This window comes from Notothenia rossii (assembly GCF_949606895.1).
Source record: "Notothenia rossii genome assembly, chromosome: 1".
NCBI classification, from domain to species: Eukaryota; Metazoa; Chordata; class Actinopteri; order Perciformes; family Nototheniidae; genus Notothenia; species Notothenia rossii.
In genome coordinates, this window is record NC_136912.1 from 17460041 (window position 1) to 17484665 (window position 24625).

General features: G+C 40.0%; 2 protein-coding genes across 4 annotated transcripts; both read right to left on the reverse strand.

Annotated features, from left to right (window-relative positions):
• Window positions 1-728: 728 nt before the first annotated feature.
• myoz2b (myozenin 2b) lies at window positions 729-5658 on the reverse strand. Of its 2 annotated transcripts, XM_079658827.1 has the most exons (6): window positions 5502-5658; window positions 4345-4454; window positions 3159-3325; window positions 2143-2236; window positions 1402-1564; window positions 729-1325 (listed from the first exon to the last, which is right to left on the reverse strand). In XM_079658827.1, the coding sequence occupies exons 2-6, from the start codon at window positions 4424-4426 to the stop codon at window positions 1100-1102; spliced, it is 732 nt and encodes a 243-aa protein (XP_079514953.1). In that variant the 5' UTR covers window positions 4427-4454; window positions 5502-5658; the 3' UTR covers window positions 729-1099. The 2 variants fall into 2 exon arrangements, with proteins under 2 accessions (XP_079514953.1, XP_079514954.1); XM_079658828.1 differs by lacking the exon at window positions 4345-4454 and having other exon boundaries at window positions 5502-5651.
• Window positions 5659-6355: 697 nt separating this feature from the next.
• synpo2b (synaptopodin 2b) lies at window positions 6356-19223 on the reverse strand. 2 transcript variants are annotated; one of them, XM_079686305.1, is made up of 4 exons: window positions 18852-19223; window positions 13564-14279; window positions 10775-12837; window positions 6356-7924 (listed from the first exon to the last, which is right to left on the reverse strand). In XM_079686305.1, exons 2-4 carry the CDS (start codon window positions 14234-14236, stop codon window positions 7442-7444), a joined length of 3219 nt encoding a protein of 1072 aa, XP_079542431.1. In that variant the 5' UTR covers window positions 14237-14279; window positions 18852-19223; the 3' UTR covers window positions 6356-7441. The 2 variants fall into 2 exon arrangements, with proteins under 2 accessions (XP_079542431.1, XP_079542432.1); XM_079686306.1 differs by lacking the exon at window positions 6356-7924 and adding an exon at window positions 10523-10674 and having other exon boundaries at window positions 18852-19211.
• Window positions 19224-24625: the final 5402 nt, after the last annotated feature.

Genomic DNA, 24625 nt, shown 5'->3' on the forward strand with positions numbered 1-24625 from the left:
AAAGCATTAAATGAAGTGCACTGAAGTTAGTTTTTATAATGTATAATATACATGAAAAAGCATTACACCTAAACTGTATAAATAAAATCATGCAGCTTGATTTCAGCCCAGTTATTCAGAAACACAGTGATCTAACTTCAATATATCACTCAACATTCAGTGTATTTTGCATACAGTATGGTCACATTATTGCCACTTTTACATTTTATATTAAGTGTTATCCCACTCCAAACAAGACCATAGCCATGTTTTACAGTTATCACTTGTATTTGTAAAGGAAACGTTTGGTTTTTTTAGTCCATGAATATGCTGTGTATTTTTTATCAATCAGTTCCTTGCCATCACAGTTCAAAGTCCAACAAAAAAGAAAATTGTCCAGGTTTCTCAGTCCTCCTCCCAGCTACCTCTGTTATTTCCTCAAGAATAGTTTACTATATTTCAGCAGTCAAAACTCAATCCGAGGTTCAAAACAGAGTTCCTGCTGCTCTCTCTAAATATTAATTGTTTTGCGTTACATTTTTAGATTCATTTAAGTGAGGTATTATAATACTTAAATACTTTGTATTTGTATAGTCGGTATTGGCATGCCCTAACATAAAGTGTAGCTCTTTATGTATCATGATAAATTAATAACAATTAAAATCATTTTTTGTGGTAAAATAATTATTTACAATATATTGAATTGATTGAAATAATAGTAATAATAACTTTATATAAATTACTGCACGTTCCAGTTGTGTACCATCAATAAATAAGGTACATTTTTTATTTACATTACATATTCATCAGGTCATCGTAACATTTATAACATTTACAGTTTTGCTTTCACTTTGAGTGGAAACCCTTCAACATCTTGAGTTGTGTATAGCCCGTTCATTTAGCTATTTACATGATTTTCTTTAAATACAGTTTAAGTGCACACCAAACACACAAGTCAACAAATACATGAAACATGGTGTCTATTGGGGGGGGGGGGGAAATCCAACACATTGATAGGGAATAGTGACTGTGCTACTAAAATAACATTTTGCTGTCATTACAGGCAGGGCCAAAATACTACAGCCACTTCCTGTTGCCAGGTTACCAACAGAAACACCACCTACAGGTCATCAGACTCTGGGATTGGGATTGGCTCCAGGGTGACAGTGGGGAGGATCAGATGGGTGCCCTCAGATATCCACCCACAGGCCGTCCGGTTGAATGTGGGTCTCTTTACCCCGGGCTCCTGCAGCTCGGGGTACTTGAGGGGGTTCAGGTCTATCTCCGGGAGCTTGAAAGTGATTCCTCTGGGAGCTTTGTCAAATCCCCCAAAAGGAGTGGCGACTCTGTAAACGACATCAAGTGTGAACTCGTTGCTGCGCTCTATACTAATTCAGTCAAATATGCTTGTAGTTTTCTCACCGGTTAAAGCTTTTGAACTCGGGAAGGTCTTGTTTTGGGTCTGGTGCTGAAGTTTCCAGTTTAAGAGTTTCGGCGAGGCTGGGGTCCATGAGGATGGCCTGGTCCCATGGGGAGTGGTAGGACTTATGCATAGCTGTGGTGCTTGAATTCTCTGCAGACATGTCTTAAAGGAGACAAAACCACAGAGGCCCCATGAGTTCATATTGGGGAAGATTGTCCCAGCATTGAAACAGTTGACATTTTGGGATGCAGTTTACGGGTTAATGCTGAGCGCTTTTGTTTCGCCTCAAATGGGAGGAGGCTAAAGATTTGGAGTGGGAAGGATTATGAATAGAGACTGTGCTTAGAGAACACTAAGACGGACTGAGTTGTCTGTCATTGAGATCTGAGGCCTTAAAATAGCACATAGTCGAAGTGTGCACTCATCATATAATATGTCGACATGGGATGAAACCCTACTGAAGCCTTTTAGAATAAGCATAGGACTGTTGGCTTGTCTAAATATAATACAATTAAAACAAAGCGTTTAAAACGTCCCAGAGTGTTTAATGAATCAAAGTTACATATTTGCAGTGAGTTGCTTTAGAGTTAGACCAGCGATATCAGTTTTCATTATTATGACAGCATTACAGAATCAGTCACTGTTATTTTACTGTGAAGTATTGGCAGTTTTTTGTATAGATTGACAGTAGAAGAAATAATACATATACATTACGATTATTTTGTAAACAGCATATTTACCTGAAACAGTGATTTCTGGTGTAGCAGCGTTGCCATCACTGGGTGGGTCCACTTTAATTTCCACAATGTGAGCATTCTGAGCTAAAATATCATTCTGCAAAACAGACAAATTAAAGTAAAGTACAGAATATGTAATAAGTTTCAGGTAACAATTAACACTTGGCACAACTGTAGCTGCTATCTTCAGAGCATTTAGATACACACAAAAACACGCACACACACACAATACCAAAAACACTTCATGTGTCTCAAGGGAAGTTTCAGTGCTATTGCTGGAGCCGAGGTAGGATCAGAGAACATCTAAAAACAGTAAGACTGTACCATCCTTCCTGCACACCATCCTGCTCACGGTCCTCACTTATACCGTATACGTAATAGTGCTGAATATATCAGGACCTGTAGGAAAATATTAGTAAAGCTGTATTTGTCACAGTGTTAAACCGAAATAGCAGATGTGCCTTTTTAATATTTTCTCAAACATATGTCATTATTGGTGTCAAAATTACACTCTGTATAGTAAGTCATCAAGAGTGAATTTAATTACTCTATTTTACACAGGCTGGCCCCCACACACACACACACACACACACACACACACACACACACACACACACACACACACACACACACACACACACACACACACACACACACACACACACACACACACACACACACACACACACACACACACACACACACACACACACGCAGAAACACATCAACAGACACTGATAAAGAGGGGAGCAGCTCCTCAGCAAAGTGCCTGTGCAGCCTCTCAGAAGATGTGTCTGGACGATGTAAAAGGCACACGTCTCTTTTTATCCATGTGACACTTTTTTCAAGAGCATATTTCCTAGTGCATTTACTTAATCAGTACAATAATAAACAGATAATGTTACACATGTCTGTGCGTGCAGACTAAACTCTAGATAAACACAAAAAAGTCAGATTGTAAGCATTCATTTAATCCAGTCATTATTAATTGACTTAATAACACATATAGGTTGACTTACATTCAGCAGTGTGTTTGCCTCATTTTGGATACTTTCAAATGTATATTTTTCAGATCTTCTCTGGCGCATTTTGAAAAGCCGGGACCCTCTGTTGGAAAGTAATGACAACTCCTCCAACATAATGTCTTTAGGGGTGCTGAGCTTCTTTCCCAGATCCATAACGTCACCTGTGGACCAACAATATATAAAGATGAAGAGGAAGATAACAATCTTTAAAACCCACATTTAGTAGACAATCCTTAATCAATTATTTTGCAATCACCATAATAGTGAGCAAACAGTTTTTTCAAAAACTAAAACGTGGACTTGTGCCAACACATATTATTAAATCAAGGGAAATTGTATACAAACAATAACCAAGCAAATTATTTGCCATTGATATTATTGGGCCATTTATGGGCAAAAGTGGCTCAGGGGAATTATTATTATTTGATTAATTGCACATTTGTTTGGCAAAAAATGTGTTTGGCATCATAAAAAGCATAATTGAGACTGAATTAGGGAATATATTTCACATTATCCTAAGGGTGTCTAGTAGTCAGATCCTGGGTCAGATAGATACCGTTTAGGGGTTAAAACTATATTAACATTGGGCATATGTTGAAATGAACTTCATATGACTTGATCATCACAAACTAACTTGAAAAAGGGGCGGGGGGATAATGGCAGGTTTTGGAATAGTGGGCAAATCCGACCTGGTTTTACACTTGGAAATTGCTTCAGACACTAGACAAATATAGGCACAGAAATATGCCCTGATATCATTTTGTAAGCTGAATAGGTTTGAGGAAGGGTCCATGGATGACAACAAATCTGTCAAAAAATTTAAATGTTCCATGATGTAAGCCCTGTCATGGAATATGTGTTATCATTGTACTTGAGAATTAGTTTTGGATGGACATAATGCTTCCTCCTCCACCACACCGACGGTATGTACCGCAGCTGTCACAAACCTTCACGTCATCCAAATGGCCACACACAGTTGGCCCTCACAACTTCCCTCCCCTCTCCACAAATAGACATTTGAAAAGGACATTGACAAAGGATTAGCCGGCATAGGTAGTAAATCATCTCATTAGCTTATTTATGGCAATTGCTGGAGTGTAGCTCTGACATTTGAACCCAGATCGTATTCTCATTCAGTCTGTGTTTGCCCGCTGAGCCTCAAGTCGAACATTGATCATACCATTGGTACCATGGACCTCTCGGCAAATAGCTGCTGCGCGCTTCTTCCTCTCTCCAGTTGGCATTGTACAGAATTGTGACATTTTGGCTTTGGCAAGGTTGGCAGAAGTGCTGGAAATACATACAGGACACAGGATGTAGTTGTTCTTCCCGAGTCATAAAGAAGGAGTTTTAACCCAAACACTACGATCCCCCAAAACATCGATGCAGCACTAGCCCTTACAAACAGCTAAACACAGAGATTACTGTTTATTTATTACGTTTAAAGTGATCTTTTATCAGATGTCATAGAAAGAAAACACAATCAGTAATGGTGACTTTTAAAACTCATATCACACAGAGTTATATCTCAGTTATTTCCTTTTACATAACTAGCATAATACACAGTCTTTTATAAAGTTCTCCCATTGGCTGTCAGCATTTATTGAAATGGAAAGAGTAATGGAAAGCACCCAGGTGATGAAACATATGCCATATCAGTGTCTCTCCTACGAATGTAAGAATAATCTCTCTGTAGCGGTAGCATTTATTAAATTACCATGGATTGCATAATCCTAGACCCTATTGTTCTGAGGACCACAAACGTCATTCCTAAATCTGGCCTCGTCAGTAGACAAGTATCTGTGTACGTTAACAAATGTTAGTGGTATCCCCCTCTATTGCTGTCACATAGATCACCTGTATAAAGGTCAAGGGTGATTAATATGCCCTGGGTTTATGTGTAACCGAACAAATGTCCAGCAAGAGACATCAAACACATAAAATCCAAAATAACTTTCCTGCATTACAGTGACTGGGTTCAATCATATTATTTTAGCTTTTCTCTGTTGGCAAATGCTGAACATGATGCTAAACACTAAATGTTTAATGTTTAATTTCTGAATTATGCCCATCTGCTGTCTTGGTGGCATTAAAACTAGTTTTATAGATGCGAAGTTAAGAAATAGCAAAGCAATTGAATGCTAAAGATAGATCACATTTCTATTAACATATTATGCTTCACCAAATGATAAGAAAGTGACTCCCATAATTCATTTAAAAACCAAGCCACATTTATTTTTACCCACAAACAATGACTTCTCAAATTGTCTTCAACCAAACTTCAAAATAATTTAAATATACCAAAAAATACCCCCTGACGAAGCGTTGTATCCGTACCTGTGCTGGGATCCCTAGTGTGCCACCTGTATCCTTGAAGGGGAGACACGGACTCAGGGGTCAACCTCCAGGAGGTAGTTTGATCTTCCCTGATCTTCACACTCCCGGACACTAAAGCCAAACTGTGAGTGTGTCCCTGTGTCTGTTGTGAATGGAATGCAGCTTACATCAATAGGCTAAATTTAACTTGCCAAACACTCAAAACCACTCTCTAACACCATGGGGCAAGGATAGCTACCAGAGGGAGAGAAAGAGAGAGAGGGGAGAGGATGGACAACACATGCCCACTGATGTACTCCGAGGCGAGGACTCCCCTCGAGAAACACATTTCCTTCCTCGTGTAAAATCTTCAAAGTTAATGTGTCTCCGTGGGTGAAAATAACCTCTGAGGGATTCTAACCTCCAAATCATGGAGGTCTTTATTGCTGGGCACAGCTGCTAGGTGTGGACGCCTCGCTTTAAACTGAGTTTTGTTACAGCTATTATGTGTGATCACTGACATTGGATAATGATATACAGACCAGTGAGGCGGGGATTAGAGGCGGAGTGGGGTCTCATCCCCGAAAGGGTGATCAGCCATTAAGATTTTTATGCAGCAGCATCAAGGACATTACCCTGGCAGCAAAACCTGTTGTACTCCTCCCTTTAAATAACCAGTGAAAATATAATGTTGATACATGAGAGAAGTTCCTGATCTAATCCTTGATAAGGAAGTTTACAAACCAGTATTACCCTAATGTTTGATTTATGTTTTTATATTTTGTATTTAAAAAAGGACAGAGTCAGAGATTTAATTAAATTCCCTCTTCACCAAAAATGATGCTTACTCCATGCCACAAATAACACTTCAAACATTGAAAGCATCTTCAAGTATTTTAATTTGTCAGTTTGTGTTTTAAAGGTTCAAAAACATAACATAACTTATAACACACGTGTAAAGCTCATTCCATAATTAGGATAAAACCATGGCATTTTGAAAACCCTGACACTCAATTAATTCATCTGCAGTTCTACATCTTAAACACCATGCAGTGTGTAATCAACACGTCATGAATGTATGCATGCAACATTAACTCCTCTTTCATTCTCTCACACTGAGGTCATCACTATGAATGAGCCCCATGTTAACTTATTGCAAGTTTTTGTAAATATGCAGTGTGGCTTCCTTGTAGCAGAGAGAGATATTGTATGTTATTACTCAAAGTGCTGCATATTAATAGAAATGTTCACTCTTTTAATATTATTGCAACTATTAAATCTGCAGTGTGAGAAAAGACAGAAAAACAAGATAAGCTGTGTGAAATATTGAGATGTGCTAAAGTGATCACAAAGCCACAGTGAGTTTTTAGGTTAAGATATGTAACTTAAAAAAAACACATTTTGATTTCTTAAAGTTCCTTATTTCTTACTAAATATTTGTAATATCAGTGAGCAACAAAACAAAAAAGCATCTACCAAACACTCCTTTCTTCACGTTCACTTCCGCTCTCTAAATACTTTTCTTGACTGCAACCATCCTAAATGAGTCTGAATTGAAACAAGATTCTAAATTGATCAATTAGACACAATAACGACATTTCCCATCAATGGTAATATCTCATCAGCATCACAACACAATATACAGTAAATAAGTTGTTGTGCTCTTCAAACCAAGTGACCACTCATAAAGATAGTAATGTTTATCACTTCCTTTAACAATTTAAAACCAACATTATAAATCCTCCAAAATATTCCTCTTACCTGTATAAGTTTGAACTAACACAGGCCAACAACAGCCTTTTTTTTCATCACATTCAACATATTTAATGTTTTTTTGGCCGAGCTAGGTATTTTGTCTTCCATGTTCACGATACCATCATGTAATTATGTGATGCATGTTTGACCTCATCTTAGTAACTTCTCTGGGCTGCACTTTTCAAATGGGAGTACTTCTCTGGACCTTATCCCATGTATCCGATACTGGCCCTGCTGCCGGGCCTCAGAGGCTGGGCCGGTCTGAAGGGAGGCCCATAGAAGGCTGGTTTCTCAGGTGCAAATGTCCTGCTTATGAACGGTGCCTGAAAAGCTGGGGCCGCATGATAATGACCCATTCCGACAGCTGCGGGATCAAGGGACACCCTGCGCTTCCACTCATCCGGAGGCTCTGGCAGAGATCTGCGGTGCCCTGCAGCTTTGACATTAGAGGCAACAGATGACGGGAGGCTCTGAAACACAAAGGCATCGTCCACTGAACAACTGGGGCTTCTGGAGGCTGCCTCCCACGGACTCAGTGGCTTGTAGACTTTTTCTTGAAAGGATGTTTGCCTCTGTGTCGGTAAATAAAACGCCTGGATTCCAGATGTGCTGGCAGGTGACAGAAGTCTGGGAGAAGGCATCGAATTCAGTCGCCTGGGTAGACTCAGGGAGCGGCTTCTTCCAAATCCCTGAAAGAAATGCAGATATTTGACTGGTGGGACAGCAGTTTTGCAGGCTCTGCTGCCACCCTCTGGCTTCATGTTAGCCTGGAAAACTAATAATGTGGTTTGTTTCTTCTTTAAACTTAGGGGTTGCGCACTGTTGAATGATAGTTTTGCTAAAATAACTTTACAGTTCCGTAGAAACATTTAAGAAAGAGGCTCTTAAGATGCAAAAGAATCAACTGATTTCAAGTGCAAAAAAGTCCACTTTTTGTCCCTTTCTTTACCCAATAAGTTGCACATGGAATACATTTATTTGCATCTTTAAAACCTCTTCATATTTCAGTTTTTGCAGTTTTTCTATGAAATGATTGATTTCAATTCAGCTAGCTCTCACATCTAAAACTTTCTTTTGAAAAGTGTTAAAGTCTTGAGCAACATTAGAGATATTAACAAATATTGACAATAAAGAAATACTTAAGAACTTACCTGCTGTTGGTTCATTAACAAAACAATTGAAAGACATTGACAAGATTATGAAAGTGTTTTGGAACTTAAAGGGGAAATCCACTTTAAAACACAATTAGCATGTGTCTACTCAGCCTAAGATCAGCTGTGTGGTTTGACCATGCCTGTGCAGGGCCTTTATCTACCTAGCAGGACCTGGACTGCAACCTAAACTTTCTCAAAAGCACTGCTGTTTGAATTATCAATATTCAGGGTTTCTTGACACCTAAATAAAGGCTTAGTTTTCTGCAGTTAGGTCTAGTTAGTTAGAACAATGACCACCTCATTATTAGCTGTGAGCACCTATGATCTTCTTCACTAACCACAGGAAATGTTGCAGCCCTGGCAAATCAGCTAAAGAATAAAAACCCAGGACTTGAGACTCTCTCCAAGCATAACCCCATCTCAACTGACAGCTAGCCACTTAGTAAATCATTTCTATTTTTGACCTTGTACTCCAAAACATGAATTGTGTAGCGTTAGCAAACAAGTATTGATAGCAAGATATCACAGTTTATATGGGCCTGTTTGACTGGTCCTTTTCTTATAAGAAACCATGTTGTGAGTGTTGGCTGTGTGGCGCCTTGGTATGTGGAGGGAGTGTTTTGTTTTTTGTCCTTAAGAACTACACAGAATCCGGCCTGTCTTTAAATGTCAAAAATACTTCATACTGTATATATATAATTCAATGCATGCAAAAATATTTTCGAATGTGTTATAAGGGTTAATTTTACTTCACTAGACCTAAAAACAGTGGGCAGAAAATCTTTTAAGAGGCAGGATTTTTCACAAACTTTAAAGGCTGATTAAAAATTATATGATTAAAAAGAAGAGCAAAGGTCCAGAAACATCATCTCAGTGATTCAGTGACAGTGTTAATCTGCAGCAATTTAACATTTTATATAAATATAAGCAATGAGTTATTACAAATAGCCAAACTTGTAGTGCATTTTAGAAAAGTTTGCTGAAGGTTTAGTAAATATGAGTAATTTCTGTGTGAAAGGGTGAGGCAGTAAGGAAGATAAAGGTAGAGGAAAAAGTGACTCTGTAGTTCAGGAAAAGTGAAAAGAAACTCATTACACAAACTTCACACGTAAAGGGAAAGACATTTAATTGTGCTGAGGACAAGAAGTGCAATAAACAATGATATTTTTGAAAGACAGAGACATAAACACATATAAGACAGTTTCATTTGGAGTTGCTACTGACAGTGTGACTAAATAGTCAAATATCTGTGATAACTCATGTTTGACTTCAAGGATGAGGAGAAAGGTAAATAACTGGCCACAACTGCAAGAAAAATACCCAAATAAAAACATTTAAAGTCATCAGGGTTAGTAATCACAACTCAAGTTAACGCTTGTAGCTGTTGTGATGCCGTTAAAGGAATGAGACTGAAGAAATTGCAAGTTGTATGCATCCCAAAAAAGAAGTGCATAGACAGTTTCTCTCCAGATAAACTAAATAATTAAGCATATTCTGTAACTATAATCAATAGTTACTGTTATCTCAGATGTTAGAATTAAGATAAGTATGATTGTAAGTTCAATTAAAAGAATAAAGGTATATTAACACATTATATTGTTGTGTATTTTTGGTGTCAGTGATGGCTGATAATGCAAGTCAGGCATGTCATTTATGAAGAAAAAACAACTCAACTAGAAACCTCGGTTGAACAAGGTTCTATTCACACAATATTGCACATATAATAGCACTTCCTGAGATTCACTCAACATAGCCTCACATTTTCTTTTTCAAGCAAATATGCACCTCCCTATTTGAGGAAGATAATATAATGTGCTATATTTTTCATTGATATATTAATCTACTTTATATTGCATAGATGTGCACTGTTTAGCTTTGCTGTCATTTAACATGTTTGCCTTTCATTTCCAGCTAAATATAACTGTACTGCATACTGTAAGTTATTTTGGATTTGACCAACACTTAGACTAGAGTCTCTACATTTTCACCTGTTAAATAAGACATTTTAGATGCTACCGACTTGCAGTTGTTATTATTGTCCTATCGTTTCAGTAAAGCATGACCGTATGAAAACTAATGAAGAGAAGGAACAGACTTCCATTGTTTGCCTGTATTGAAAGGCTTCTTAGCAGAAAACGTTGGGCGAGGTGCCATTTGACGAGCACCTCTAGCAATAAGGGATGCAGGAGAGAAAGCTGAAGCTAAGCTGTCACCCATAGATGAATGCTGAGAGGATGCGCTTGCAGGTCGGGCGCTTGGTGCTTGCTTGGTGGTTATGTGATGGGCTGCAGAAGTGACAGTGGGCTTTTTATTCAAGCGCTTGTCAGATGCAAGAGACTCAGTTGATCTTGTGATTTGGCAGGCAGAAGAATGTTGGGAACTTACCGATACAGGAGACTTTGCAGGGGCTTCGGCCTTGTTTTGAACAACAGAGGCATTATAAGGAGAATAAGAAGGGTCAGATCTTTGTTTAAGGTTTTTGGTAACCTCAAACTTTGAAATTTGAGTTGGTTTGGGGCTTTTGGTATTGACTATCTTTGATTCTTCAGTTGGTTTGGGGCTGGGACTTTTGGCCACAGGGACTGCATCGTACTTGAAAAGTGAAGAGTCCAACTGATAGGGCTGATGTTTCATAATCTCTAAGGGGTTAAGGTGCTTTGGGGCTGCTTTGGGTTTGGGTTTGGTCTTAGGCTGGATTTTGGGGCTTGTGGACGGGGGTTGCTTGGCTGCAGATTGAGGGTGGAAAGGAGAAAGAAGGGGGTTGTATGATGAAGTCGGTGGCGCACGAACAATGGAAGAATACCTCCAGGAGTTAGGGAGTGACGCGTTTGGGGAGGGGGATCTCGCTTTGTTAGCTTGCACCTTTTCACCATCGACAACAAACTTCTCCATACGGGACTGTCTTTTGGCAAACAGCTCCGCCCCTTTTCCCGCCCTGGTTGCACCATCCCCAGCCAAATTAATACCGACTTGACCCTTTGGAGAAGCCTGTGATCCTTTTAACGCAGGAACGTATGACTTTTCTGCTTCTGTTGGGTAAGAGGCCACTGAATTTGGTATACCGACTAAATTATTCCTTGATGGTGAAGGTGGGTGATGTGGGCTATAAGTAGGACTGTGGGCCTGCATACTCACAGAGGACTGTGACGGCTGTTGACTCCAGCTATTTGTGGTTGGCTGAAGATGAAGCTGGGAAGAGGAGTTGACGGGATCATTGGCAGGTGTTTGAAGTTTTGCCTTAGTTTGATCTGGTGCCCAATGGTTGGCCATGTGTTGAGGCTGAGCCCAATCTTGTTGCTGTAAGTAATGCTGACTGTGAGGCCCCATAGGATTGTGAGAAGGTTGTGAAACCGGACTTCTTGGGGGAATATGGGGCTCACCTAAGGGGCTCCTCATCATCCAAGGTGGGCAGGATGGGTTGATGGTAGGTTTGGGCGCAACTGGAGGGGGATTCTTGAGTTTAATTGTTCTGGGTTGCATAAAGTTACACGCTTCAGCACCTAGACTAAAGAAGTCTTCCTCACACTCAATATAAGACTTCCTGTCCCCTTTGTTTTGAAGGCGAGGATCTGATCCCTGCTGCATCGCGGATGACTGTTTATTATTGGCTTTCCTTCTAGACTCGGGTAGGATACCAACCTTTATTGCTGGCACAGATATTCGCTCATCTCTTGAGGCTATGATGTCTCCAGTTGGGGACCAAACCTGTGGGTTAGTGTTAATAGGCACACGTACTTTAAATCTCGGTTCATGCTTCCTTGGCAGTGGATTGATGCCACCAGGCATGGCAGGAGCAGACGTGCTGATGTGAAATCCAAGGAAAGGCTTCGCAGTTCTGTTTGGCACCAAGGGTTTAGGCACGTTGGATTGGTTGTTCATCTGGTTTTCTACATGTTGCTTGCCATCTGCATCCATGTAGTTGGCCTGATCACTATGCATGTACATCTCGTCATCGTCATAAATATTCTGGGCTTCTGTGCGCTCTGGTTCTGCTAATGTCTCCACAGGTAATCCTTTGTTCCTCAGTTCTTCCTCCTCCAACGCAAGTTCATCTATCCGTTTACGACGTCGCTCAAACATGGAAACACCCTTTCCTGTCGTTTCTGCTTCCATTTTTCGAGCACTTGCCCAATTCAGATTTAACTTATGCTTCTGGTGATAAACAGAATACTCCTCTTCAAACTCAGATTCACTTGTTGCCACAAAGTTATACCCTGCTGCTCCGACGTCTTCAGTTTCCTCCTCTATTTGGTCTTTACTGTCAAGCTTGATCTCTCCAGTCCCGTAACTCACTAGTGTATACTTTTTAACCCTCTGGCGACGTTTTTTAAACAGCAAGGCTCCCTTGTTTTGAGGGTTGGGCGCATCTGTTAGCAGCCGGGCAATTCGCTTACATTTGGACTTGGTCTCCTTGACGTTTCTTTCTGATTGGCTGTCGTGACTGAGCCCTGAGACAAAGAAAGAGAGAGGGACAGTGAGAGGAAAACAAAGGTTCATGAGATAAAAACACATTTTATATTGATATGTTTGTGTTATGAAGATGAAACCATTATTATTATTAACTTTTGGTTTGTGTGGTTTTTATAATTATGAATTTAATAAATGTTTCCCCTGCTTAAGCAAGCATACTAAAAAAAGCATCATATTTACTTACAGCCAACTTAGGGGTTCCATGAGGCAAAAAAAGTAAGGAGCTCATTTTCCATTGCCGTCAGTGATACGACTGAAAAGGAGTCAGGTAACAGGCCGGGGTGACACATGCTGGTGTCAGTCAAATGTGTTTCTGCCGGCCTCATCATATGGTCATATTTTATTATTATCCTGCTCTGACTATTAAAGCCATGGGAATTCTCCCTTTAAGTCCACTTCAAATAGACCCCACATTACAGCATGAAAATAAATAGCACCCACAGTGCTTTGCAGAAGTTATTTATCCATTAAATGTACTCATATAACACCAATAAAACCCACAAGCTTAAATGTAATTTAGGATTCTTATCAAAATACAATTCATGCTTTTTGTAAGCAAACACAAAATGATATATTATGTTTTAATAATTTACAAGCCATTCAAATAAAAGCAACACAAAAAACATTTGATATTTGCAGGGCAGTTGGCAACACTAGCTTCCTGTGTCTACTGAAACCTATGAGTGTTGAAGAAAGATACTTACGTGTGGACCTTGCCCTGTGCCTCTGCGGTCTGCACGGATCTGTGTCAGAGTCTGAGTTCCACTTCTCTGCATGCTCTGCAGCCTCAGCTGAAATTCCAAAGAAGACAGAAGCAGGAGGTGCTTCACTGCTCCCTCCTTCCTCTGAGGATTCAACCCTCCTGTTCCCAGTCCCTGGACGCTGCCTATTACTGGCTCCCAGGGGGCGCCCTGTGGTCAGGGTCAAGGCCGGGGTCACATCAGCTGCAACGCCAACAGAGGACAAAGATAAGCGGGAATGCGGCCGTGATATCTGGCCAGCGAAATGCTCGGAGTCAGAGCATTCTGGTTGCGGGGAAAGTGATGTTGGTGAATGTTGCATGTGAGGAGACTCTGTAATGGACTCTCTTGATTCACGGTAGCTGTCATCCTCTTCTTGGTATTGAACATCCTCTTTACTTCCACTATGTTCAGGCAGGGACTGTTGCTCCCCTGCAGATTCCCATTCCTGTGACTGAAGTTGTTCTGGGGACTCAGGATCAGACCTCTCGATGTGAGCAGGCAGAGGGTCTAAAGGGTAATCTGCATCACTCACATCATCTTCATTGTAAGACTCACAAGGTTCCTGGGAACCATCTGAACCGGACCATGGGACCAAGTTACCATGGCTGCCTCGGTCTTCAATTTCTGGGTCCATCTCTACAGCTGTTTCACAATGTCCTGGGTATCACCAATAACACCTTGAATAAGACAAAAAACAAACAGTCAAATGAGCCTTTTAATATCATTAGAATTTTTAGCACACTATTTGTACATGTTATGTACATAAAAGACCCCTAAAATAATCTCAACCTGGAGTAACTTGGGTGTTAACACTTGATTTAAGGATTCGCCAGAGTAACCACTTTAAAGGTTGCAGAAATAATCAAATTCCTACAAACATATCTATAAACTCCTTTTCCTATAAGTGTTTACAGTTCATATCAAGAGATGTCAACATCAGTCCACTGTTATATCTCGAACTACTATGCATTTGCCTGATTATTCCTATCCCCAATAGGAAGTGCAGCTTTTCTTTGGCAGTCGCATCAGGACTGCCATCGCTCTAAATGGAATGGTATGTAATGTCAAGGGGGAAGCGCATCCAAGAGGATAAGCAAAACTAATTTGGTGGCTGTTTTCCGAACTCCTGTTTATACAGGGAGGTTTCGTTCCCTCGGCTGTTCTCATCTATTATTGCAACAAACATCAGCACTGCAATCAGCATCTCCATTTAAGAACTGAATCTGAAAGACTATTTGTTTTATACATAGTAGAAATACTAGGCCGCCTCCTCCTCGCTGAGAGTCTCTGTTTGTTTTGGTCCTGAAGTTAAATTATATCACTGCTTCATCAAACAAAATAGATACTAAATTATCCCAAACTGTTTTCTAGTTATCAGTTATTTAATCACATTATTGAATATCAATATTTTTAAATGATCCAGTGCAAATTGACAATGTATTTTTCCATCTAAATCCAAACCTTTTTTGATTAGTATATGGATAGTAGGCTAATATAAAATGGTGCATTCACAACCCAACATGATACTATCAAATAAAATAATCACAACTTGTTAGTAAAATGTGTTAGTTCCTACATCATTTTAAGATTAGGGTTTATAACAAAAGGAAGTTTTAGCAGTTTGATGCTATTTGAATAACTGCAGGATATACAAAACATGTATTGTTGTTGCAATCCCAAGCCTTATATTTAAAACATAACATTTCCTGACATCCACCAGGAGGTAGCGCCATAACCCTGCAGCCTGTGACCTAAACTAATTCCAATTCTGATCACCAGTTAAAAAAAAAAAGCCATGTTAAGAGTAAGAAACTCCACAATCACAGACAAAACACATTCACCACTTTACAAGCTGTAATTATATTTGTGATTATTAAGTGTTTACAACAAAATCCTTAATATCAGCTGTGTAAAAAACAGAATGATGTGTGAGACGTTAATAATGGTTAACATCAGTGCTCAAGGAAGTAGATCCGTTACCTTTACAAATACTATGGTGATAAAATACTCTGCTACAATAATATTCCAGATTTAGAAAATGTTACTTAACCCTCCTATTGTCCCCCCCCCTCCCTACTTTGGTGTTTGCGGTCAAATTTGACCGGTCCTGTTTTAACACAAAAACCATTAATCATCACCACATTTCATTTAACACCCTTCGAAACTGTAAATATTGTATCAGACTACTGATATACTTGAACAACTGCAGTAAATATACAAAGAATAGAAACTGAACATATATTGCGTGTGCCAGGTGTGATCCATGTGGGGGGTGGCCATACAAGAGCAGGAAATGTGTCAAATTGTTCTCTGTGTGTGTGTGTGTGTGTGTGTGTGTGTGTGTGTGTGTGTGTGTGTGTGTGTGTGTGTGTGTGTGTGTCAGCCTGTGTAAAATAGAGTAATTCACTCTTGATGACTTACTATACAGAGTGTGATTTTGACACCAATAATGACATATGTTTGAGAAAATATTAAACTGGCACATCTGCTATTTTGGTTTAACACTATTTTTGACAGGGAACACCATGGGTGTTACAAGGTTGACTAAATCCTCCAAAATTCAATGAAAGTGGTGATCAGCCATTTTGTATGTTCAAATGTCTACTGTGAACGATATCATAAAGCCTTAATGCAATCGAATGTAAAACAAAAAAGTTATGATTGATGAAAGTAGTAAATCGGTCAGATTTTACCCGAAGACAACAGGAGGGTTAAAGGGGACCTATCATGCAAAATGCTCTTTTATACATAAATATGTGTCACCGGTGTGTCAGGGAACTCACGCAGCGTCAGAAAATAAAACCCTTTCTCTTTTCCTCCATACCCAAATCTTTTAAAAACGGGGGTACAACCATTGATACAACGAGCGGATAAAGATTTGCTGCCGACATGTCAAATCGGCGGCGGACCCACAGAAAGTTGCTATCAGAAACAATGTAATCTCGTCTTTGTTTACATTAGGAAGCCTCGCTAACACTGTTTCAGAAATAATCCTTGACGTGGTTTAGAACAGGGTGGCGTTTTATCACAGCAGAATTTAACTTTATCTCCGGTAAAATTCTGATCAGGCATTAGCTCCGCCTCCTCTTTTTATTTTTTTCAAGTTAAGGACCCAAAATTCGCGTTTCTCTAACAGGGCTGCAATAGAGGGGTTTGAGCAGTAAGAGGCATGGCTACAATGGGTGGTCTGTTTGGTATTTTAAGCAAAAAAACTTCACAGACATGTTTTGTATAGGTATGGCCCTACAATATATTTTTCCAATATAGCATAATAGGTCCACTTTAAGTGCAAGTAGTAAAGTATTAGATCAACATACACTTCAAGTAAAAGTGCTCATCATGCACAATTGCCTGTTATAAAAAAAAATTATATAAAGTACAGAAGTTGCATCAGTTAAATGAATTTCAGTATTCGTTATTTCAGTACTCTTCATGCAGAATTGATATTTTCCCAGTATTATATTATTATGGTTATTATATTATCCTGTTCTTGTTCATGTAAGAGCATTTTAGTATTGAAGTTGGTCAAGTGGACAATATTTGGATACTTTAAATACTGTGTAGATTAGTAGTACAGTACTGCCTTATACTATGTCATGTGTTTTTCTATACAAAGTACCGTGAGTGCTAAAATAAATGTAGTGGATTAAAAAGCTAAATATTTGCCCTCTGAAATGTAGAGGAGTAGAAGTACAAAGCAATAAATAGAAACACTCAAGTAAAATACAAATATGTCAACTTAAGTACAATACTTGAGTAAATACACTCAGTACATTTCCAACAGTGGTTATAATTTACATGTGCATTAGCTCTTTTTTTAGCAGCTGACCCATTTTGAGGGCAATAATGTGAAATAGTGTTACAAAACACTTTAAAACTTGTTTTCTACACGGTTCCAAACATATTATAGCCGTCGCTCAGAACAGACAATAATAACACAAAGCAATATTGGAGGATAAATAAATTAAGACAGGGATAGCATTGCACACATACAGTTCATGCACAAATATTTTGACTTGCAGAATGTGGCATGGTTGTGTGTGGAACAATTTCACTGGTTTAAAAGTTGTTGAAGCCTCAGATATATTACATTTGACCACTTTGCATTTTTACTATATAACTATAAAGAGGCTCAATGCAGCTCAAGGATTAATTAAGTTAAAGTCCCTTACACACTTATGGCCCACGCTTCCCTTCACAGTTGGTTCCACTTCATTTTAACAATCAACCATCATCAAGCCTAACTTTGGTGCTGCAGAGGTTTCCGTTTCCTAGTATGGCAGTATCTTCAGTATGATGACTCATTGCCATGGAAACAGGGAGTCAGTATGCCTGACAAACGAGTGACCTCTTGGTCTGTGGGATGACCCCTGCGAGGATTGAGCCCGAGCGGATTAGATGTTTTTCCACACAATTAGACTGCCTTGTTTCAACCACTAATGACTAACATGAATCATTTTTAAACAGCCTCCTTTAGTATGCATGTAGAGAGCCTTACGACTGTACATAATGAACTGAATATAAGTAGTGGTAGAATTACTCAGATCTTGTAGAAGTACCAGAGTGGAGGAATACTCTGTTACAAGTCAAAGTCCTGTATTCAAAAGCATACTTAAGTAGAAAGTAGAAAAGTATTAGCAACAAAATATACTTCAAGTACCAAAAGTAAATGATGCAGATTGGCACATTTCAGAATAATATATGCTATATGATTGATTGATTGATTGATTGATTGATTGATTGATTGATTGATTGATCATAATTAATGCATTTTTGTGTTTATCAAAGCTGGTAACGGTGCAGCTAGTCTTAAATACTTTGTTAACGTCCAGGGTAGCTTGTCAATGTTAGTCAAGGTGTAACAAAAGTATATTTTAAGTGTTGTTTATATTTTCGATCATTAATCCAAATCTGCAAAGAAATTAAAAAAGGTACTAAATAAATGTAGGAGTGAAAGTACACTATTAAAACCAATCCATGTTTAAAACAGTACGCACAGAAAAGTATTTTGATTAAATTATATTTAAACTCTTATTACAGCCAGTATTTAGCCTGCTACTTTATCACTATACATAGCTGTATCCATCAGAGCCTAAAGCAGACTTTGAGAAAATCTCAATAGTAAAAAGGTACAATGGTAGGATGGACGTAACTAACAGATATGGCTTATGGTAAAAGAAAGACACCATTAAAAGATCGAAGGATTTTCTAAAAAAGGAATAACTTGCCAAACATCATCCTTTACTTACAGTTTGAAGCACCTGCAAAATACAAATTGTTCATCCAAAAAAAGGCCTTGAGTGGATATCCAGCGCTGTAGACTTTACATCCTGATAGTGTCAGAGCTTGAACGCAGTGTAGACCCTCTGAGCACTTGTCGTGGACTGCAGAGGTTCGGGTTCAGTTCCTGACACCTTGCTCATCCATGTATGCCAAAGCATTTAAAGACAAAGAAGAAAAGGTATCCCTGCCCCCAACTCCGTTCTGTCAGTGTCAGGCAGCTGCAACAAGCTGACATAATGAACTTATAAAACAGTCAAGATATTTTTTATGTCAGATGAAATGGTATCAGTATAGGTGATTGGCATTTATATTTGTCGCGATTCTTGTGTTGTGTCACGTTTTTAGTTTTGTGTGTCTGGTAGTGGGTGTTTTTCTGTTCTCCTTGTCATGTTTTCCTCCCTGTGTATTGTCTGGTCTTTCTCCCCATGTTTTTCTGTCTGTCGTTAGTTTCCCTGGTGTGTCTAATTTCCTGATTGTTTTCACCTGTCATCCCTTCTGTGTCTCCTGTGCTAATCAGCGTCAGTCCCGCCCCTGATTGTTCCCACCTGTGTCTTATTGTCATGTGTTTAAATTCCCCTGTCTCCCAGTGTTCAGTGTCAGTTCGTTTTTGTCTCTTGTCATGTTCAGGTCTATGCGTTTTGTCTCTTGCCATGGTAAGATCTATGCTCTCTATGTGCTCTTAATAAGTTTTTGTTATCACTACGTGAGCGATTTCATTTTGTTCTTTTTTTGTCATCTCAACCTGAGATTCAATAGTGACTTCTTTGTTCATCTTGCCTGTTTTTGGAAAAATAAAGTATCTTACCAATACTTTACCTCTGTCTCCCGGGTTGTGCAATTGGGTCCTACATCCTAAGTGCCTGAGTTCTTAACAATATTAACTTTTCTTGAAACTACAGAAAGAAATACAGAGAAATTAACAAACTACCTTTTAAAAAAATCTACACACATCCACTTCACGATAGTTTTTAATGATTACAGTTTGCAATAATAAGCATTCATTGATTGCTGTCAAGATAGGTTATGAAACAGGGTTACTGGAATCCGGGGTAAAATGTCATTATAAAGCTGCTGTAGAGTAAATAGATGATGTAAGACATGCTGTTTGACAGGATGCCCGTACATGGAACTGAAGTCTGAATTTCAAAACTGATGTTCACAGAATTAAAACAGGAATGGATAAATAACTCCATCCATCACACACTCCAATAATCAGTCAATTTCTATTTCTAGTTGGATTTAAATTCAAAGTCCACTTATATATTCGGCACCCTGCTTATTGTGTGAAGATACATCAATGGTTTGTTTACCTGATTAATACTCCCAAGAAGATGTATGCATCCCACAATTTGAAAGTGTCACTCATTGTTTATTCAGGCTCAGGTCAACACTTTTGCAATCATGCTATTTGATGACATAGCATCTGCTCCCTGCAGTCACTTATCACGCGGAAGCAGTTGGATATGGTTCAGCAGCTTCCTTCCTGCCAGACTCATGGAACGAACGTCTGCCAAACACAAAGAAGAACCACGGTAAAGAGGAGAGAAACATATTGTCATTCAGGCTCCTGTAAACCATTATATATATCCTTTATTTAACCAGGTAAAAGACTCATTGAGATTAAAATCTCTTTTCCAAGAGTGACCTGGCCAAGAAGGGCAGCATGTACAAAGTTACAACAGATAAAACACAGACATGACAGGCAGACAAATACAGCTGTAAAACACAAATAAAATGGCACAATAGCCAGTCAATATGCGAAGTAAAACAAACTATTACAAATAATTCAAAACTGGCAACATTTAAAACGATTTTAGGATATACGAGCCCTCACATCTAAACTACTAAAGATCAATCCAGGCTAGATAACTCACCTGCTACAGCGTGCAGCCCATCCCGCCTGCTGCCTTTTGCCTGTTTTCAGTCTATCTGACCTATTTTTGTGATCATAGCAAAATGCCAAAAACGATCAACAAAAAATAACAATCCAGTAACCTCTGCAGGAGCAGGTGGGTTATGGGTAATTTTAGTACATGTAAAGTTTGTAACATAATCCTAAATAATTGACACGCTTAAATAATTTGCAGGTGTTGAAAAAAAGTGCTGTTCGAGTCCTTTCCTGAATTTAGTAGTCCATTCATGAAAAAATAACTAACTCAAGTATTGTCAATGTAGCAGGGAATAATCAACAAGCAACAACAAAGTGGCATTTTCCAGGTCTGAAAGGGAAGCCAATGTGGAGAGGCTTTAAATGAGCATTCTTTCAAATGGTCGTTTAGGGACGTTTAAACAGGTTGCATAACATTTTTTATAGAAGATGCGAGAATTACACTAATTCTCCCTTGATTTATTAACTCAGCACACATTTTTCCAATAGGATTATGGTCTCAATTGCTAGTTTCTTCAATACAAAATGTTGATATGTTGTAAATGATAAAGCTTTTTTAGGGAGTGTGGCTTACTTGACAGGTCATTAAGACAGTGTTGTTGCTAGGTGTTAATTAACCTTGTTGCTGTGTGGTTTCAATTTAATGAATGATGTTATTAATAGGTGATTTTAACCTGCACATTAATGATGCCACAAATTCTGTAGCCACTGCATTTCTTAATATTACTGAATCTTTTAATTTCAAGCAACATGTTTCTGGCGCCACTAACGTGGGTGGTCACACCTTAGACCTTTTTATTTCTCTGGGACTAGATGTTGATCACATCCGTTGTGAGGATCTACTGATCAGTGATCATAAATGTATTTTCTTTAATCTATCTGTAAAAACCGACCCCATGTGCCTCAAAACATCATTACGTCGTTCACGCATTATTACACAGAGTAGCCTACAGCTGATGAGTTCGCAGCTCACTTTTGCTGTGATAATAACACTAACATGATCGATGTCGAGCTTTTAATACAGTCTTTTAATCAGCATTGCTCCACATTGCTGGACATAGTGGCACCACTAAAGGATAGGACTAGAGCTATCTGCAATACTTCTCCATGGATAACGGACGCTGTCTGCTGCCTGAGGCGGAACTGCGCAGGACAGAACGACTATAAACCACTGGGCTGGAAGTGCATCGTCTTTATCTCAAAGATCTAAGATTGTCTTTTAATGCATTAGTAAAAGAAGCCCGGACTGCTTACTTTGCTAAGTTAATAACTACTTCAAAGAAAAATCCCAAGATCCTATTTGACACAATTAATAACATTGTTTCACCGCCACTAATTACATTGCCATGTCTTTCGAATAATGACTGTATAAGTTCCTTATCTCCTTTGTAGATAAGGTAGCATCTATTAGGTCCCGTATTACTCCTGGGATTTCACTGCCCAACTCTAGCCCCTCTCCATCCCATTCTATGCTTGGCTCCTTTGAACCTATCAACTCACAAGACCTGAAGGATTTAATTAGGAAAATGAAGCCATCTTCGTGCCCCCTGGATGTAATACCGACTTCCCTATTTTAAAAGTTTTACCAACAATTTGCCGTGCTGTATCAACTATTATTAATACTTCCTTGTCTACAGGCTGTGGCTCTTCCTATTTTAAGCATGCCACAATTCAGCCCATATTAAAGAAAACTAACTTAGATCCACCCTTGCCCGTTAACTACAGGCCTATATCTAAACTACCCTTTCTCTCAAAAGTTCTAGAGAAGGTTGTGGCCAACCAACTCACTGCTGCACTGGAGAGGCATAATATTTACGATAAGTTCCAGTCAGGTTTTCGGGAAAAGCACTTCACTGAAACGGCTCTCCTTGTCACAGTCCAAACTGTGTCCCTGTTTGTTCCCCTGTGTGTGTGGAGAGGGTGTGGTGTCCCTTGCAGGCAGCAGCCTGATTGCTCTCACCTGGCCGTCCGACTCAGCTGTCCCTCATCATCTAATCAGGACACAACATTCCCACTCCAGAGCGGTACGCAGGTGCCTTAGAGACATGTAACTCTTTCTTAATGCAGTGTTCTCTTGTGTTTGAGCAGCAGCCGTCTACTTATGCTAATGAAAGAGCTAAGATTTGTTATATGATAGGTTTACTTACAGGTAGCGCCCTAGCCTGGGCATCAGCTGTATGGGAGAGTCAGTCCAACATCTGTTATTCTTATCCAGAGTTTAAAGAAGAAATGAAGAAAGTTTTCCACCACCCCGTCAGCGGTAGGGACGCTACTAAACGCCTCCTCTCACTGCGACAGGGCTCCCGTAGTGTAGCCGAATACTCAGTGGAATTTAGGACCTTAGCGGCAGAGGCGGGGTGGAATGACACAGCGCTTCAAGGGGTTTTTCAAACCGGGCTAACTGATTCTGTTAAAGATGAGTTAGCAGTCAGGGACGAATCAGCTAACTTGGATGAGTTGGTCTCCCTAGCCATAAGACTGGATAACCGCCTTAGGGAGCGCCGTAGGGAAAGAGCCAGTCGATCTCCTGGGTCACTCCCCTCTCGCCCTGTCTCGTCTCCTCTCGCAAGATTCAGGTCGGAGACTTTCCCAAGTCCTAGTGCTCCATCTGAAGTCTTTTCTCCTCTCCTGTCTTCAGAGGAACCGATGCAGCTAGGCAGAGCCCGACTCACTCCCCAAGAACGACACATGCCCCCAGCGCCCAAAAGAGGGTGCTCGCCAGTAAAGGTGGGGATACTGGTGAGCAAGGCTGTTTCTTCCTCAACCCCCCAGACCCGCAAGCCTCTTGAAGCCACACTGCTGTTAAATCAACAGTCTCTCTCTCTGCCTGCCCTAGTGGACTCTGGGGCTGATGAGAGTTTTTTGGATGCCCAACTGGTTGCCTCAGCCGGCATCTCAACTCAACCTCTGACAGCTCCTCTCAATGCTCGAGGTCTGAATGGGAAGCTCCTGGCACGCGTTACCCATGTCACCGAACCCCTACATCTCGTCCTGTCCGGTAATCACCATGAAATGATTCAGTTCCACGTCATGTCCTCCCCTCACACACCCCTAGTTCTGGGCCAGCCATGGTTAAGACTGCACAACCCCCACATGGACTGGTCGGAGAATCAAGTAAGGAGTTGGAGTTCCTTTTGTCACTCTTCATGCCTGCGGTCTGCAATTCCCCCAGCAGAGGTCGGTATTCCTCCAGTTCAGCAGGAGCCACTCAACTTGTCCGCTGTCCCTCCGGTTTATCATCGCCTGGGAGAGGTTTTCAGTAAGCAGCGAGCTCTTTTTCTGCCCCCTCATCGCCCTTACGACTGTACAATAGATCTTCTTCCTGGGGCATCTCTCCCATCCAGTCGCCTGTTTAACTTGTCCCGAACTGAGCGTGAGGCCATGGAGACATACATCAAAGACTCACTGGCTGCTGGCATCATAAGACCCTCTTCTTCTCCCGTCGGAGCAGGCTTCTTCTTTGTATCCAAGAAGGACCGCTCCCTACGCCCCTGCATTGACTACCGGGGCCTTAACAACATCACCATCAAGAACAAGTATCCACTGCCCCTCATCAATTCAGCCTTCGAACCCCTACAGAAGGCCACCATTTTCTCGAAACTCGACCTCAGGCTTACCACCTGGTCCACATACGTCAAGGAGACGAGTGGAAGACGGCGTTCAACACCCCACTAGGACATTTCGAGTATCTAGTGATGCCCTTTGGACTCACCAATGCCCCAGCTGTCTTCCAGGCTCTTGTGAACGATGTCCTCCGTGACTTCCTGAACCGTTCAGTATTTGTGTATCTTGATGATATCTTGATATTCTCACAGACCATGGAGGAACACACCCAACATGTGCAGCAGGTTC